Here is a 19,856-nt window from a genome sequence, read left to right as displayed (position 1 = left end):
GTTATCTAGTAAGTAACATCAACTCGAGATTTACAGCTAGCGGTTAAACTTCTGTATGTGAAACCTCTGACTGATTTTGCTCGTGTTGATAACTTTGCTCAGACAGCTAAACATCAAGCAAGCGCAAAAACACAAGACACAGCAAACAGCTAATACGTTTGCTGACTAGTCCAACAACAAGATGGCCAGCGTGATATCTGTCCTGCATCCTTTCAGCTCTTTTAGCTCACGCCATAGAGTAAAAGTCAGTCTGATATTTACTCGTTTGGTCTTTTCCTTGCTTCCTCTTCGGTCTTGTCACATCCTCTGCAATGACCTCCATACTGTGAATACCAAGCTAGCTTCTTCCAAAAAACGTACATTGTTCATTATATACTTTTTGCTTCTTCTAATAGCTTGTTTGCTGAAGAGTCGTGTTGGTGTACACCGTTGTTGCTATAAATGTCCTGCCCATGACTCCAATGTTACATAACACAATAGCTGGCACTCCGAGCCCAGAGTGGTAATGACAGAGACTCCATCCAACTTTATTACAAGTCATTGTACTTTTTTTGGTTTTGAAGGCGGTATTTCAAGATAAAAATACTACATTTTCTTGCTTTAAATTGACAAAGACAGAAAACATAACTTGGATATGATGATATATCCACACTGAAACACTATTTACAAAGTATTGGTCCAAAATCATCATAGTGGCCAAGCCCAGACCAAATCATAGTTTACTGATTAAGGACAACATTGAGAAAGGTGAGGCTCACTGGTATAATGAACAGAGCCTGTCAAAATAATAATAAGAGGAAAACTGGTAACTGGTAGATTAAACAATATATACTATATTATTATAATATGAAGAAGAAGAAGAACAATAATAACACACCAGGAATGAGGTTAGATATTCATAAATAATAGAGCTGGGGTCATCTGGGTTTTGTTCTCAGACAACCAAAAGTGGGTCAATGTAGTTTTTAGCTCCGTTAAACAGAGGGGTCACTGAGGCAGGATTTAACAGAGCATTTGTTAGGGACTATTTTCAGCCAAAGATTAATGCACATTTTGGGTTCATTAGTGAGTATTAATCAAGGGCACTGCGGTCAGGCCAGCTGCTGTTCAGAATCTGGTGCACATCTGTTTGTGCAGTTATGATACAGGCACTGAAAGCAGCCAAAAAGCCCAAATATGAGTTATTCATAAGAAATAGCTTTAAAAAAATAACAAACAAACAAGTTATAATTTTTGGAAAACGTAGATGCAACCCTTCAAGCTCTAATGATACATAACAAAGTAGAAAATGTGAAGTTATTCCACTATGATTTTTAAAGATAATTCAGATAAAATCACCTCCACTGACATTTCTGTCAATCTGTACTCTATTTCCCTGAGAGGTTTGCTCAAAATTCAAATGAATTCCTACTGAGAAGGTCATTAATAAACCCGTCAAGGATTTTTTTTTTTTTTTTATAGGAGAGAAAACATTTTTAAAATTTTATTATTTTGGTGCATAACAATAAACATAATTGATAAAACATATAAATGAAAGATAAAGAGAGAGCAAGTACTGCAGGGAAAGAATCATAAACCATATGAAAAGAATAATAAAGGCATATAAACATATTTTTGTAAATTAATTTTGGTCATCAGTGGTCTCCTGAGCAGGGATAGTACTGTACTATCTTCACGTTGTATGTATATTGTCCATTGTAAGGCTCAAACTCAGATCATGTGACGCTCTGACTTAACTATTATTAACTGTTTTTGGCAACATATTGTCACATTATTAACTACATTTATCAAATTTGAACTTTTTTATGTCCTTTTTGGCTGCCCGCAGCACCTGTACCGTAATTACAGGAGCAGAGGAGCAACAGATTGTAAAAGTCAGCTCTGTTAACTGCAGGACGTGGCTGTACTAAATACACAGTGAAGCGGTGTATTCATAGTTTTGTATAGCGGAGAATTGCCTTTTTTATTCTCTGTCTTTTCTTTTCTGCGAGCTCGGTATCGGAACATGAAGTGCTTTGTACCCGGTTGTGGAAATGTCCGCACGTCAAGATTATCTACCCCACAAAAATTTCACGTTTTCCCCTCCGATCCGGCGCTGTGCTGCAAGTGGCTGGAGGCCATCAAGAACCCTTGTTTCGATCCAAAAGTTACAACCGTGCTCATGACCAGGGTTCACGGTCTTCGTGTGTGCAGCGACCACTTCAGACATAAGGACTACGTAGGAGGGAAAAGGCACTATTACGCAGGGTTAAAGCGAGGTACTGTCCCGTCACTGCTGCCCTGGACAGAGCGAGAAGCAGAAACTGAACCGACAACATCCATGCCTCAGCAACAGGTAACGGTAAGCCGGCAGCAGTGCCTCTGAGCAGCTGGCTAATTTAAATATGTCGGATATTAACGTTTTGTGCCGCTGCGTGTTACCATTACATTTCACAACAGTAACACTGGTGGGTATTTAAATTGTTTGTTTTTTTTCACGTGAAAATCGAGTTCCTGGACTACATATAATAAAACAAATTTTTCTGTGGCTTAAATGCAGTGCATATACGTCAGTGTTAATGTATTAGTTTCGTTTGACTGGACCTTTTTGGTTTTGTGCTGCCACAGATCAGCATGCAGGAAGGTAATGTTTTCATTTCAGGTCAATGCCACGGAAAGTCTTTGATGAGCATGCGCAGTGGCTTCTGTCTGTCAGATATATCCCCTTAGATGAGGGGAAAAAATGTCTGGAGCTCCTCAAAATAAACTACACTGGCTGCAGTCAGTGCAATGAAGGGACATGTCATCCAGTGCAGCCTGGTGGCTGATGTTTTTATTATTTTTAAACAAAAATGGAGGTCTGTCGGACGGGGGAATAAGTTATATAAGGCTTTGCCTACACAAGTGTTGCTTGTTGCACGATACAGATTGTTTTTGGTCCTTCAGTGGGATTTGCTGACAGGAACAGAACTATACAGTGGGTACGGAAAGTATTCAGACCCCTTTAAATTTTTCACTCTTTGTTTCATTGCAGCCATTTTCCAAAAATCAAAAAAGTTCATTTTATTTCTCAGTAATGTACACTCAGCACCCCATCTTGACAGAAAAAAAACAGAAATGTAGAAATTTTTGCAAATTTATTAAAAAAGAAAAACTGAAATATCACATGGTCATAAGTATTCAGACCCTTTGCTCAGTATTTAGTAGAAGCACCCTTTTGATCGAATACAGCCATGAGTCGTTTTGGGAAAGATGCAACAAGTTTTTCACAGTTTTTGGGTATCCTCTGCCATTCCTCCTTGCAGATCCTCTCCAGTTCTGTCAGGTTGGATGGTAAACATTGGTGGACAGCCATTTCAGGTCTCTCCAGAGATGCTCAATTGGGTTTAAGTCAGGGCTCTGGCTGGGCCATTCAAGAACAGCCACGGAGTTGTTGTGAAGCCACTCCTTCGTTATTTTAGCGGTGTGCTTAGGGTCATTGTCTTGTTGGAAGGTAAACCTTCAGCCCAGTCTGAGGTCCAGAGCACTCTGGAAAAGGTTTTCGTTCAGGATATCCCTGTACTTGGCCGCATTCATCTTTCCCTCGATTGCAACCAGTCGTCCTGTCCCTGCAGCTGAAAAACACCCCACAGCATGATGCTGCCACCACCATGCTTCACTGTTGAGACTGTATTGGACAGGTGATGAGCAGTGTCTGGTTTTCTCCACACATACCGCTTAGAATTAAGGCCAAAAAGTTCTATCTTGGTCTCATCAGACCAGAGGATCTTATTTATCACCATCTTGGAGTCCTTCAGGTGTTTTTTAGCAAACTCCATGCGGGCTTTCATGTGTCTTGCACTGAGGAGAGGCTTCCGTCGGGCCACTCTGCCATAAAGCCCCGACTGGTGGATTGCTGCAGTGATGGTTGACTTACTACAACTTTCTCCCATCTCCCGACTGCATCTCTGGAGCTCAGCCACAGTGACCTTTGGGTTCTTCTTTACCTCTCTCACCAAGGCTCTTCTCCCCTGATAGCTCAGTTTGGCCGGACGGCCAGCTCTAGGAAGGGTTCTGGTCGTCCCAAACGTCTTCCATTTGAGGATTATGGAGGCCACTGTGCTCTTAGGAACCTTAAGTGCAGCAGAAATTTTTTTTGTAACCTTGGCCAGATCTGTGCCTTGCCACAATTCTGTCTCTGAGCTCTTCAGGCAGTTCCTTTGACCTCATGATTCTCATTTGCTCTGACATGCACTGTGAGCTGTAAGGTCTTATATAGACAGGTGTGTGGCTTTCCTAATCAAGTCCAATCAGTATAATCAAACACAGCTGGACTCAAATGAAGGTGTAGAACCATCTCAAGGATGATCAGAAGAAATAGACAGCACCTGAGTTAAATATGAGTGTCACGGCAAAGGGTCTGAATACTTATGACCATGTGATATTTCAGTTTTTCTTTTTTAATAAATTTGCAAAAATTTCTACATTTCTGTTTTTTTCTGTCAAGATGGGGTGCTGAGTGTACATTACTGAGAAATAAAATGAACTTTTTTGATTTTTGGAAAATGGCTGCAATGAAACAAAGAATGAAAAATTTAAAGGGGTCTGAATACTTTCCGTACCCACTGTATATATGAAATAACCAGCCTTAATCTTATTACATGTCATTTAGGGCTGATGAATATTGAAAATGGCAAAATACCCAAGTGCAATGTCCAAAACATTTTTTTTTTTTAAATAATGCATTGTAATGCTACAGAGAAGCCCGGGCCTACAAATCATATTCTCCAGACATAAGGAAACATCCATGTTTTGTACAGACCCCAGGAAAAACACACACCTTGTATACGTGGGATAAGTGGGTATGGATGAAGGATGGATGGACCCTTCCCATTAGCATTGACTGATGTCGCAATATCTATCAATAATATCTTTTTTTGCATTTTATTCAGCCCTAAATCAAACTTAAAAGGGGTGGGATGGAGCCAATCCCAGCTGACATTGGGCGAGAGGCGGGTTACTCCCTGGACAGGTCGCCAGTCCATCATAGGGCTTCAGGTGGTTTTATCATAGCAGTCCAACACCGCCCAAATTAAATTTACATTTGAGAAGATGTAATCAGAAAATACTTGACATTTTTTACCTGATAAATGATTGAGATTATTACTAATTTTGATAAGTTTAATAAAATTGTTTACAAACTGTAGGATGTGCTTAAAAATAAGCAGAACACCACCAGCAGCTGTACATTTAAAATTGGCAGTTACTTTGAAATAAGAAACTTTACTAACATGCGCATAATAGACAAATGTGGAAACTTAAACTCCATATTTGATAATTGAACCACTCAGTTCTCAACCATGGGCGTTAATCTGCCACTGTAATGACCTCCAGCCGCTCCCCCCCCCCCCCCCCCCCATGTTGGATTCTGCTAAATGAGATACTACTCTGTTTTACAGAAAATCCAGACGCCCCACCAGTGCACCATGTGTGAAACTTCTCGACCGATGTCGGAAATGGTTCATCATAAAAGTGATGAGAACACAGTGGAGCTTTTCTGCACTCGTACCTGTGTGACGTCTTACACATTACGGCCCGCAATCGTACAAACTTCAAGGTACGGGGCAATAAGTTTGTCAAGATGGCTTTTTTTTTTTTTGGTTGATGTCTCTCTCTTCCTCCTCTATTCAGACGAAAATAACACTTCATTAAAAACACACAGGGCTGTGTTGTTGTGGGTGGGTTGCTGCAAGTACCACTGAGACACTAAAATATGATCCAGAAAGTTCAGACTGAGTAACACATCTGTGAATTTTAATGCTTATCAGACAGCAGTTAATAATGTTATGAAAATGATTTTAAAGTTTCCTTAAAGCTCTAATGGTGTGAAGGCTTTTAGGCCATTTTTGGAAAATGTTCAGTTGTGAGGACTTGTAGATTTATCCAAATGTAGAGGGGATGCTGAATTGTTGGGCAGATTCAGTTCTGGGAAACATTGGATTATGTTTGCATTCTTTATGTGACTATCTACTATCTCAGCTGATATGTCTTTTCCGTGTTTTACATGAGAAGAATCTCTGTTTGCTGGACCATTCAGGAACTTGACAGGATGTACTTTGGTTTGCTTCTTTATGTCACAGAGAGGGATGGAGCGGACTCTGTTGAAGTGGAAGGGTGGTTTGAATGAAGGTTTTGATTTGTGTGTAGGTTCTAAGATCTATTTTGATTTTTGTCTCTTGACTAATAGGTAAACAAATACAGTTTATATTACAGACTAATACACATGTATTTCACACGGCTTGTAGTGGCTGAATCCAAATGGAAGATGTTCTGTAGCGTCTTCACCAACACTTGAAGCTGAAGATGAAATTAAAGTTTATCGTGCAGCATCTCTAACATCTGCTGCTGATAGAGAATTAAGGTTATACCTACTGCCTCTTATGCTGCCTGCACCACATTTAACAGTGTATCCCCACCCTATCTACCAGCAGCCATTCCTCACCCACCTGACATGCCTTAAAATAGATATACTGCAGTTTGACACAGATTGCAACCGTTTTATTCGACCCAGCTCGTTCAGTGTGACATGACATAGAGATTGTTATCACACAGCTTGTTTGATTTCTCTGTCCTTGCTCAAGAGGTCGGAAGTCCCACATTAGGTTCAAAAAAGTTAAAACTGCTGACTCACTGATTAAAACTTTACAAATGTATTAATTCACTGTGTTGTAGGGATGATTAATCGGGAATATGCATGTTGTTTTGTGATTGGACTGCAGCAATGCAGGGGAAATGTTTCCTTTGCAAATACTGTACATTAACAATTACAATGTCCTTGTATCTGCTTACAACTACGTAATGGTGTATTATAAACTATTTAATAAATGTTTATGTTTGTACATGTTAATGTGTTTAACAGTTTGCAGTAACCTAATCACATGTTTGTGATTTCTCCCTTCAGGAAAGAAAGGCTCAGATGGGTTGAAGAAGAAGAAATACAAGCAATCAAATGCGACATTGATTATTGTAAGTATCTTTCATACATTAAATAAAATTCAGAGCGCGACAGTAACAATACACCTAAATAAATAAGTAGCTAGATAATGATACAGATGCCATTGCTATCATGTTTTGTTAAAGCTTTCATTCTGAGGCACAGCAGGAAAGCACCAAGAAACAACACTTGGTCTGATTTGATCCTTGCTAAACAGGGTTACACGTGAGTCCAGCAACAACTTCTAATCACTGTACCATTACTGTGCATTCATCCCACAGAAGGATGCAAAGACCACTTCAGACTCCGCTGTAAATGAAAATGACGCATCTGCCGCTGATTCGGACACACCAACTCTGATCATTACAGACTCGTGTGTTCTCTGTTGCCACTGTGGAAAGAAACTGCCGAAAGGACAGACTCTTTACCAGCCGCAGAACTCCCCGGAGGTTTTTTGCTCATCCTCTTGCCTCTCTGAAAGGCATCCCAGCATCAAAGTAGCCACCAAGAACTGCTACAACTGCTTTCAGTAAGTCCATCATATTTTCTATCAAATGTCGTCTGGATGTCACCTCTCTTCCTTTTGTTGCAGGATTATTTGTGTTTGTGCATTTGTATGAAAGACACAGAGAGCGAGAAAGATTGAGTCAAGAGTGAATCAATCCAAAATTTAGATAATTATGTTCCAATTATTAACAAAGTTAAGCTAATAAATAATTTTGACTGTCAGTTAATTGTTTAACGTTCCTGTGTTCCAGCTACTCGTGGGAGTTTGCTGCTTTTCTTTGTCTTGTGTGATCATGAACTGAAAATCTGATTTGGTTTGGCTGATTGGATAAACAAGCAATTTGATGACCTCACCTTGAGCTTAAAGCTTAAAGAAATTGTGATCGCCATTTTTCACTATTTCCTGAACAATTAATAGAGAAAGTGATCATAACAGATAATTGCTTGCAGCCCTAAAATTTTGTGATGCTGTTAAACACCAGCAAAACTGTGACTATTTCCTCACTCCAAACAAGAATTATTGTAGATTTCTGAGACATTTAGTTTCCTGCAGGTCAAGTAATGCAAATGCTACATTAAATTCAGGAGATTTGAAGGACTGCTGCCAAAGTTCATCCATTCTTTGAAAAACCGAGGTCTCTATGTTGCAACAAAGACCTTTGCTGCGTTGCAACAAAGGTTGGAGGACCTGTACAGCAGACAAAATTTTTCATATCGGCGAATATCCTCTTGCTCTTTTTCCTTCAGGGTGATAATGCGGCCTCACAACATAATCCTCGCTCCGGTTGATGATTCGGGAACTATGAAGGAATTATGCAGCAACACCTGCCTCTCTTCTGTCAACTCAAAGAGGAAAATTACTGCCCCACAACCCCCACCTCTAACAGGACCTCGGTCAGAGTGCAGGATGTGCGCCAAATTCTGCTTTGTAAGGAAACAAATAAATCAACTCTTGACTTTTAGTTAGATCTGTTTTGATATATTACAATTGGGATTATGCAGTTCTTTGATGATGCAATGTGATATGATATTTAAAGGACAAGTCTGGCTGCTTTTGTTGTTGAACAGTGAAACAATTGTTTGTACAGTCAGTTATAGATCTTTAGAGCAATGTCCCTGCATGAAAATGATCTAGTAAGCAAATGCCACTGATGAGTTTTTAAAGGTGAGGTCGAAAGCACAGAGGAAAAAGCTATATCATGCTATACTTGTAAGTAGGCTCAATTAATTTCGTTTTCATTGGATAATTTGAATAAAAATATCACTAGCTTTATCCTTTTAAAATAATCACCACAAATGTGAAAGGAACATATATTTAATTCTCTATTTATAATAATTAAGTAGTTAACAAACACATGCTCATTTCTCATCCACAGTGCAAATTCAAGCTGAACCTGGATGGCTTAATGTACAGAATATGCAGCGACGCCTGCTTCATCAACTACCACAAAGTCAACAACTTGCCCCTGTTTGCTTGTGACGTCTGCAGCTCCGTCTGCCACTACAAACGGTTCATGCTGAAGATGGATGACGCCAGTAAAACCATCTGCAGTGCAGAATGTCTGGTCAAGTTTAAAGAGGTGAAGAAATCAAATGTCAAAATCATTTAAAGTCACTCATTTGACAAGAAGAGTAAATATTAAGGAACCAGTGTTGGAATAAGTTTCACATTAGCACATTATTACACAGTGCTGCAGACCATGCATACTACTAAGCTATAAATTCACTCAGCACAGACTGTCCAATATAAACTTATTTCCTTATACTGCACAATTTTGTTGTTTTGCAGTTTTGTAATGATGGCAGATGGCACGTTAGGATGAGGAATATGACAAATATTGCTCGGGGGGAGAAGAATTGGTAAATAAATAAATGTATGCCAGGACCAAAAAATTTAATCAAATTAAAATAAAATGAGCTAGTAAGAGATGATTAGAAAATCATAATTATTTGACCAACAATATTATTTACTGGTATATTCATTTATATTTTGACTAGTGGTATAATCTTTTACTACATTTTTGAGGTTATTTTAGTTTACAGAAAAAATACTTGATGAATTAATAAGCATTTTAATATTTGACAAAACTTTGAAGCTTAAACAGCTAACTAATAATTAAATCATTTATTTTCTTAGAGATTTAGCCAAACGCTCATATCACGTTATTTGAACCTGCAAATCGTTTTTCGTGCCTCACATCGTTTCTCTGCTGTTGTTTTATAACTCTGCAGAAAATTGAGACACCTCAGCTGTGCCCCATGTGCCAGACGTCCCATCAGATGTCAGACATGGTTGAAAATGAAAACGACGAGGGCAGTTTGGACTTCTTCTGTAGTAACAGATGTATGGTGGTACACAAGGCTCAATCGTTAACCGTTTCAGGTACTGCAGTCTTCTTTTTTCATTAAAAAAGGATCTCTTCCCTTCTACTTTCACTCCTCTGCCTTTATTTACATTGCCTAGGTACTTTGCACTGAATTATACAATTCAGTTTGAACAAAGAATAGGTCACATTTGGCTGCCTCATTTACTCAAACAACAAAGTTCACTGAATATAATCACTTCATTGAGTTAGAGCATCTACTCTACCCTTGAGAATGTGTTTCTAGTGTTTCCAGGCACATCTCTCTATGTAGACCATCATTGTGTTTTAAATCCATTACCATTTGACACATTTCCATCATTATAGGAAGGAACTGCCCATCATCCAAAGAAAATGATGTTAAAGAAGTGAAGCCACCACTACCAAATTTGGACTTTGTGAGTATTGTAATACATTCAATGGATTCAAGGCATGCCTTTAAACCACATTTCCTTGTTTGAGCAGCCACAGCATTTTTTTGTTGTGATAGGTGTGATGCACTATAGCAATAACAATAATAAGTAATAATACTAGAAAGTTGGACTAACTAATAGTATTTCTTCTCTTGGTGAGTTGCAGTGTGTACACGTAAGACAGTAGATTTGCTAAATTGAACTCCAGTTAGAATCGTCACAATTCTCCACACAGACTTCTCTGTTGTATATGTTACACAACTGATCAGTATCTCTCTGCACTCCTCATCAAGATAAAAGAAGAGCCCATTGATGAGGAGTACAATCAGAATCTGTCATCCTCCATATCCACAGAAAACATCAAGGACGAGCCTAATAGGGTGAAGGTAGGAGACAAGCCAGCAGAGCATGTATTTCATTTATACGTCGTTAAAGTTAAAAGTTGAGCATTGAAAATAATACCTACGTAAAAGTATGTATGTATAATGAACAAAATTAACTTGCAGTATCAAAAGTAAAGTGCACATAATGCCAAATGGCTTTTTTTGATGGTCGTTTAGGTTGATCAACACTATCTTGTTGCTGCTGTTTACGTTCTCACTGACGCAGATTAAAAAATTGACTGTAGAATTATTCCTGTGTGTGCAGCATAAAGATACAAAAATATTAATTTGTCATATAATGATAAATAAATTGCCTACAGATGGAGATAACGCCAAAAGAATTTATGTCTGTAATTGAATCTCTAAAACCTTGCTTTACATTGCGGGAAAAATATTTCATTTAAGTCAGCTTTTTTAGAAATGTACGGTATGTCTGCATCTTGAAAGAAGTAAGAATAACTGCTTAAGGTACTAGAGTTATGAAAAAGAGTTTAAAAAATAAACAAGATGATTTGCATTGAACGTCTTAAAATATTAATACACTGGTCGGTCAGATACTTTAACTTGAGTCTAAATTACTTTATAAAGAAGAGTTTTTTTTCCATTGAACAATAGAACATGTTTTAAAAGCTTAACATTTGTTTGTTCATTTTAAAATTGTGCAAAATAACAACAGTGGTCAAATAAATGTAATGGATCAAAAATACAACATATCCCCTGGAAATATAGTGGAGTATAAATAGATAGGTGAATAAAATACAAATACTTAAGGAAAGGTTCCTTTTTTTTACCTTAAGTATTCCACAATTAGAAATGTAAATGTAACTGCATTATCTTACTCTTTTGTTTATGACAGGAGGAATTGAAGATTGGTTCAGTCTTTTCCTTGAAGGGAGACACACTCTCCCACTCGCCCACTCTCACCCACATGGATTTGCCTGCGTCTTGCTCCAGCTGCAAAAAGGTCCTGATGGACGGAGAGACAGTTTATCAGAGGAAGCTCCATGCAGATATATTCTGCTCCACCCCATGCCTTTTGAAATTTTACCAAATTAAACAAGTTAGGAAGACCTGCCACTTCTGCCTTCAGTGAGTCATACAGTAGTTTATTTTCACCATTTTTCTTCTCATCTCACTTACTTTCAAATGCTCTTCAGCTAAAGCCATCTCAGCTGTTTCTACACATTTTAGCACAGAGATTGTGTATTTCAAACTGATCTCATCTTTCCTCGTTCTCTCAGGGCAATAACAAAGAATGAGGACGTCCTTCCGGCCCCGGTGGATACTGACGGCACAATGAAGGATTTCTGCAGCCAGACCTGCCTGTCCTCCTTCAACTACAAGAGAATCATGTCCAAAATTCCCATCGCACCAGTCGCGTCACAGTCACAATGCAGCATGTGCAGCAGATATTGCATTGTAAGAGATGAGGGAACAGATTCCAAAAGCTCAAAAAGTTATATTTCTGAATTGTAATAATGAAGATCACTGCCTGTTATAAGAATGATCTTATAAACTGTGTGTTTTAAAATAACCACAACCACATTCTGATTATGAGTCTACATTTTTCATCAATTACTTTTTAAAGATAAATAAAATCTTCGTCTCCCTTATAAACATTTCAACTCACCTCTTTTTTTTTTCCAGGTTCCTGTAAATTGGAATGAATATGAATTATGTTTGACAAACTGTTTATCCTCCTGCAGAGCAAACATGAAATCATACAGCAGGACGTCGTTCATAAGATCTGCAGTGATCCCTGTTTTCTCCGCTTCTGCAACATGAACAACCTGTCCGTCTGTGAGAACTGTCGCTCCAGCAGCAACAGACCCCTCAGTCTCAAGATGGAAGATGGCAGAAAGAAACTCTGCAATGCAGAGTGTCTGGCTCAGTTCAAGCGGGTAACAAAAACATTTTTCAGATGTCAAAGATGATCGAGAAAGAGCTGTACATTTTGGCCATTTTTCTAAAGCTATGGATCCACTTTTAAAGGCTTGTAGCGGAGTGTAGATTTTTTTTATTTGCTTTTAAAAGGGAATGAAACAGTTATTTAAGTAGAAGGTTGTGGGGGAAAAAAACACTAGTCTATGCTAAGCAAAATAAAGATACCGTGAGGATATAACAAAAAGAAACCAAATAAAAAGGGAAAAACATTTATGTGTTTATGTGCTATTTTTGTTTTCAGAAAATCACAACACCACAGCCGTGTGCCATGTGCTGCACTTCCCATTTAATGTCCGACATGGTTGAAAACAAAAACGGTGACGGCACAGTGGAGCTCTTCTGTTCGAGCAGTTGTGTTATGGCATCCAAGATCCAGGCTGTCAGTGCATCAGGTATTGGACCGTAACAAGACGGCTGCTCTGTCTTTGTCCTTCCTTCTCTTGCTCTTTCTGTCTACAAAAACATTCAAGCTCTTAGTAAATCTGTCATATTGTTTCTATCATAAAACCTCATTTTCTCCACAGGTATTCCATTGAATTGTGACAACAACTGTGGTAAGACTACATTACCAGCCTGCCACCTCGCCATGTCAGATGCGTCCATCAGAAACTTTTGCACTCTCACCTGTGCCATGGCGTTTAAGGTAATAAACCTCTATATAAAAAGACAAGAATTATATCACAATCCGACTTTGATATCTGATCTAAACAAAACTGTTGTTAATACACTCCCCTAGTTAATAGGCAACTAAATACATACAAACTAAATTTAAATATTGACCAAATATAATAGGATTACTAAATCTATAATCACCTGCAGTGCTAATTTAAATAAGAAACAGACGTTTCAAAAACTTCTTAAAGATCTACTAAACCAAAACAACTTTATGTACAACACCGTAATGCACAGTGTTTCTTTCTAAGGTGTAAAGACAACTCACTAAGCTCATCAGTAAGCTTCAAGTCCTCTGCTAGGTGGGAATCAAACAAACAACCTTTAAATCCACCTGGATCTTTTCTTATCCGACATAAACAGTACAATTTCTGCAATTACTTTAAAATTCCCTTTCAACAGTTAAATGACTTGGGTGTTTTAGCCTCACTCTCACTCTCTCTCACTCTCTCTCTCTCTTTTTGTGCCACAGGAGTCCCAGAAAGACATGAAGTCTGCCACTAGCCCAACAGGAGCCCCCGACCAAACCCAGTGTGATTTCCTCAAACCACCAGGGAAACTGCCGTGCGCTCAGTGTCGACGCATCATAAAAGCTGCGCCCCAAGTCGTACAGAAAAGGTGGGGTCTGTTTTTAAAGCTAGAATTGGCAACTCAAGCAAAAAGCTATCAGGATGTGATGATGTAACATTCAAAGAAGCAGGTCTGTCAACTAGCTGGGAAGGTCTGTGTCCCCCCCCCTTCTTCAGTACCCTTGAGTGAATCTTGTAAATCCCAGCTGATCTAATTGTTTGTCATATTATGTCCGTTGATATTCAGTTTTATTTTGACAGTGTTGACCTACCAGCTATAAACCTCACGCTTAAATGGTAATATACACGAAGACATTTGTGTGAATGTGTTTGTAAAAATACACTGTGTGTGTGTGTGTGTTTGTGCGCGCGCAGGGCAAAATGAATTTTGTGTGTAGCCTGGCCTGTTCTCAAGAGTTTAAGAGGGTCAACAACATCATGGGCAAGTGTGAATATTGTAAGAATGAAAGGATCATCACAGACGCCAAGAGGGTCGACGGCAAAGACTGCTACTTCTGCAGTGACGGTAAGAGGACACGTGTATAATGTAGGATAGTGTATCCTAGTTTGTGTTGTGCACTTTTGATCAGTTACTGTAAATAATATTTGGAGAAAAGAGTCAATCCTTGAGCCTCTCCTTTTTCTCCTCCCAGGCTGTAAGATGCTCTTTCAACATGATCTGGAAAGCAGTGGGGGGAACACTGTAGCTCGTGTGCCTACTGCCTCTCCATCTCTCAGACGGTGGTGACGGCACAGTTTAAAGGCACTAAAGAGGAGTTCTGCTCTGAAGAGTGTAGCTCAAATTACCAAATGCTCTTCTGCCATGTAAGTAGGAGGTGGAAGTTCACCCACTGCACGAATTACCTGTCCATTGTAGAGTTTGTCTTTTTTGGATATATTATCCTTAACTCCATATTATAATCTGAAATTGATGATAACGAAGGGCTCTGTACTGACTACACATTTACTCTCTGCTTTCTCTCAGATTGCCAAGTGTGACACCTGTGGTCACGAAGGGAAACTGAGGCAGAGTCTTCCCATGGGGAGAGGTCAAACACTTCTGTGACCTGAAATGTCTCCTACATTTCTGCAACAAAAAGGTCCAGATGGTCAACGCTGGTATGTGTCGTTGTTGCCATTTGATGTTTTATTTGCCTGTTTCATTGCGTACAACCTTGTTTAAGTTTGAGCTGGATTTTTGACACTTATTGGATTTCAGCCTTGTTGGGACCTTAATGCATCCTGGAAGCACCTGGGACCAGAAATAGTTGTAATTCTGATGTGCTGCATCATTTTAAACCCATGTAGCAAGCTAAGCATGTTGTTAACTTATCCAGCACTTTCCTGTGGGAGCAATGCGTAATAGTGCAGTTAGTATGTCTAGTAAAGACCTGCTGTACAGAGAAATTCACTGCTCACGGAAGCGACTAACATATGTACTGTACATTTACATGTAACATTCCTAAACCTGCCGTGATGAACTTTGTCTCCCCCGTCTGGCAGTGAGAGTAATAAATTCTGTCAATACAGATACATTTTCACAGTTCCTAGACAATAATCTCTTGTTTAGGTAGAGTAAATAGAACGACTATAGCCTAAAACTTTATATACCAACCTGTCCAAGAGCAGAAACACTACATCCATGTCTGCCCTCAGTCTCTTAGTTCTCCTGCAAGGAAAAGTTACACCAATGTTTGTTTGTTTTTTGTCCTCTTCATTGATTGCATTTTTTTTTTTTTTTTACTATAATCCTTCCTCTGAGTGCAGTTCCTGTTTTTATTATCTGGAGCATCAGAAACTCTTGGACCCTTCTTTTTCTGCCATAGGTCCGTCTTCCTGAAGACACCTCTAGTTTGACTTTTGTTTTTTACGTACTGTATGAAATGTTATGAGATCAATCTGTTTCCTGCCAACAGTCTCTTCACCTCCTGGATCTGCAGGCGCAACAGAGTCCTCCCCGGTCATCGCTAACGTTATCTCACTTGCTGGTGCTTTGGCCAGGCAGCCCAGTGCCTCTGCCAGCTCTGCACAGCATGGTACACACACCACACAGACATTATGGATGCACATCCTGTAGAATAGCTATTAACTGTGAGAAATGAAGATGCTTCATATACTTTGGTTCAGTTGCCGTGAATATTTGTGTTCTTCTGACTCAAACTGACCATTTCTTCACAGTTTCTCTCCCAGACATTCAAACAAAGGTTGTTGGACATGTAAGCACTACCCTTTGTTTTTATCAGAATTATTTCAAAAACTAACTCTTGTTTTTTGACCACATATTTTAGATAGCCAAGATATAACCTTAACCACAACAACCAGCTGTTAACATCTCTCTCTATATAGTAAATGCAGATTATTACTGATGTTTGAATTATTGTTGTTGAACAACAAACAAACAAAATACTTTTCTTTTAGGCCAGTATTCAAACAGTGCCCAAGGAACTGAAGAACAAGTCCATGCTTTGCACACCGCTGGTTCACAACAAAGGAGTCTCCTGTACAACACAGACTGTCGACACAGAAGCACAGACAGGTAAAATTTACTCCCAGGATTTTTAAATGCTCACCGAATTAACTTTTTATTTTTTATGATGCACTTACAAAAGAATGTTGAGGTTCACACCTGTGTTTGGTTTTGATTTTTCCAAATGTCAGCCAATACGCTAAAACTGTGTATGAGACAATTTCCACATTAGGCTAAAACATGTCTTTGCTCAGGGTTAATATGTAAATACGAAGGTGTACAAACATAGCCTCTTTTCAGAATTAAGAGTTTTGATGTTTCTTTTTACTTCTTCTGTTGTGTGCAGACAACTTTGAACCCACAGTCATAGTCCTGCCTGTACCGGTGCCGATGTATGTCCCTTTGCCTATGAACATGTACAGCCAGTACACACCAAAGCCAGTGGGCCTGCCCTTACCGGTATGTGAAACACCTCAAGCCTTGTTTTACTTTAATAACATACAGATATCAAAAATCAAGGCTTTACAATGGAAGAAAAGTCATTCTTTAAATTTTCTGGTGTTGTTAAATGTTGCTTTAGTTAAAATGTTCGTAACCTGTTTCTGTTTTCGTGTTGTTCTCATCTAACAGAAAAGAGCCTCACTATTTTCTGCACTTAATATTCGGAACAAACAATGATAATTTCAGGAAAACACTTTCACAGACTTACAGCAGTGGCATCTTGTTTTTCATTTGATTTTGTCGGATTACTTGCAGTGGTTGGGTCTAATTTAATTCACACTGATTAATTTTGTCTCTGTTACACACCAAAATCAGGTGACATTAAAACACCACTGCAAAAATACAAATATCTTTTATCTTTCCTTGTCCCCAGTTTGAGATTTTAAATTATGGCATTTAAAAGTTTGTTTGAAAAATTCTCCTCAAACTGGGTTTTAAAGGGGTTAGATTTGGGCTCATAGGTGTCCTTCTGACCGAGCCGTTAAAGACGCACACCGTGCGACACCAACATTCTCGGTCTGAGTTCAGCCACGAACCTGAGCCACAAGTTGTTCCCGCTCACCTTTTGGATATTTTCTGTACTGTCAAAGTAAATGCTAAATGTTCTAATAATAATTACGTGTTGTGAAGCAGCACAGCCTGCAGGTGTCACTATCAGATCTTACAGACTCCGTCTTCCCAAAACTGTCCCTGCTGCAGCTTCCTGTACCCATTTTTCTCCCCGTGACGCCAGACAACGCTGACCCAACTGTGAAATCCATGAAGGAGAGCATCCAGCCTGACCCTATCAAGGGAGAGCTCAACTTAAAGTCTGAGAAGAAGAAAATGCAAGATAAGAGGAACGAGAGCGAAGACAGGCAAAAGGAGAGAGTGGTGACAAAAGAGGGACAAAGACAAGAAATTCGCACTCCAAAGGGTAAGACATCTGATGAACATGAAGTGATGATACTGTTAAGATGGCACTTGAGGGAGGAAGGAAAAAGCTGGAAACTGTTCCAGCTCTTTAGTTACTCCTTATGGTTGTTTCTCAAGAGTTCAGGCTGATGTAAAGTTTTAGGGTTGCCATGTTGCAAGCCTCTGCACAAATGTGCATTTTATTAATAAAACATGCAGACTGTGAAAAGCCTTTTGAAGTTCTTGTTGCATTGCTGTGCTCTGTACAGACAGATCAAGCACAAGTAGCAGGTTTTCTAAAGTATTCCTCTTAAACAATCGTTATTTTGTCACTGAGCACAACAGGTACATACTTTCGCAAACATTTCCTCAAAGTACAGGATTAGCCAAAATACACTTTTTATTTTATGTTTTTGGAAGGATTAAATGGGTGCATGGTGGTGCAGTGGTTAGCACTGTCGCCTCACAGCAAGAAGGTCGCGGATTCAATCCCAGTTTCTGTGTGGAGTTGCATGTTCTCCCCTTGTCTGCGTGGGTTCTCTCCGAGGTTGTTATCACACAGGAGAAACAGATACAGGTTTTGCTCGTGTCCTTGATGCCTGCTGTAACTCACAGTAGACACACATGCGAGTCCTAGAAATATGTTGATACTATCCTGATGACTGAAATTATTGTATTTTCTCATCTGTTTTTTTGTTTTAATGAGGTTTAGTTCTTTGTTTTCCTTTTTTCTTCTTCTCTCAGTGAATATTGTTTCTGTGTTAGCTTGCGTAACATTACTGTCTGCCATGTTGCGAGGATTTCCTTGAAATTAGATTAACCAGGTTAAATAAAGGAAAACGAAAGGTTGTATTCGTATTAGCCCCCCTTTCTGTTTGGATCTTTGTCTTGATTGGAAGCAAAAAACATGCAGACTCTCCATTCTGGTTCATCCTCAACTTATATCATCATCATTATTTTCAGAGCACACCATTAACTATAGTGACCTTGATAAAGATCGTGAGGCCACTCTGAACAGCCGGGAAGACTCGCACAACCATGAAAAACCACCTCCCGTTTTAGAAGTGGGAATGCCCGTGAGCCTCAGCCTGAGATCCTACCTCCTGCTCCTCCTCTTGCTCTGGAGATGAGAGAGGACCCCCAGAGCCCACCTAACCCTGCACCGGCACCTCCTCTAGTACAACAACCTGTGGGGAAAGTCCACAACAAGAGAAGGGTAACAATCCACCTGAGAAATGAATTTAGAAGCTGTGGTATCATCCTACTGTGGTGTAATCTTGTTTCCCCTCTCTATCCAAGCTGCAACAGTTTACCAAGCGGCTAAAAAGAAGAATCTCAAAGAGGCTTTTCCAAGACCGTGTCCAGGAAGCACCACAAACTGAATAGCCAAAGTGGAATTGACGCCTGGAAGAGATGGGTACAATGGAGGAAATCACAAACCAACCTGGACCTTGTTTCCTGTATGTTTTTCTTCTCTTTTTTATTTTTTTTTATTTTTTACAATTCGATTTTAAGTAATCTTATGTTTAGAAAACTTAACAAACGCATGTTTAAAAGGTGTTTACATTTGTTGTTTTGGAAAGGTCCTTTTGGTATTTAAAAAAAACTAATTGCAATGACAGAATGTAATGGATGCTGTATGGTTTCAGTTTCAGCCTGATTGAGCCACTGCTGATAATATATATTTTGTATTTCATAAATGTACATCTGTATTTCAAAATCTTCATCTAAAAACCTCTCAGCTGCAGTACAACATCAACACCAATCATCTTGTTGTGACATTAAATCCAAGCTGACTTTATACCATTTAAATGAATAATGAGCTCTGGTAGCCGAATTATACTTTATACTGCATTTATATGCATATAACCACAGCGTCCCTAGTTTTAGTGTTGTTACCATGTTGTTGTGCGAACAAATACAACATGGCTGACCCATCCTCCGACCGTCCTCCTGACTCTTGCTTCTGTTATTAGCACATGCCGTGACATTAAAGGCGGATGTTCTTCACTGCTCTGCTGCGAGCTGAGCAGCGGCCTTTGTTGTTTCATCACTGAGGTGAAACAACCCGATGGAGAGCCGTACTCCCCTGACGGCCTGTTCTACCTCTGTCTCGGTATACAAAAGGCAGACGAGCTACTCTCACACAGCACAATGTCTCCAAATCACCAGACTTCATAAATGTGAAGTG

At 39.3% G+C, this 19,856-nt stretch overlaps 1 protein-coding gene and 1 pseudogene across 1 annotated transcript; both read left to right on the top strand.

Annotated features, from left to right (window-relative positions):
- Positions 1-1,857: 1,857 nt before the first annotated feature.
- LOC119909711 lies at positions 1,858-7,485 on the top strand. Its single transcript, XM_038727922.1, has 3 exons — positions 1,858-2,335; positions 5,418-5,561; positions 7,234-7,485. The coding sequence occupies exons 1-3, from the start codon at positions 2,006-2,008 to the stop codon at positions 7,483-7,485; spliced, it is 726 nt and encodes a 241-aa protein (XP_038583850.1). The 5' UTR covers positions 1,858-2,005.
- LOC119909709 lies at positions 6,896-18,984 on the top strand (annotated as a pseudogene).
- The last annotated feature ends 872 nt before the right edge of the window (positions 18,985-19,856 follow it).

Source organism: Micropterus salmoides, unplaced genomic scaffold, assembly GCF_014851395.1.
Source record: "Micropterus salmoides isolate LMB-PRFRI ecotype aquatic unplaced genomic scaffold, ASM1485139v1 Ms_hic_scaffold_1845, whole genome shotgun sequence".
NCBI classification, from domain to species: Eukaryota; Metazoa; Chordata; class Actinopteri; order Centrarchiformes; family Centrarchidae; genus Micropterus; species Micropterus salmoides.
The sequence above is the reverse complement of the archived record's forward strand: the minus strand, read 5'-3'. Positions and strand labels throughout refer to the sequence as shown.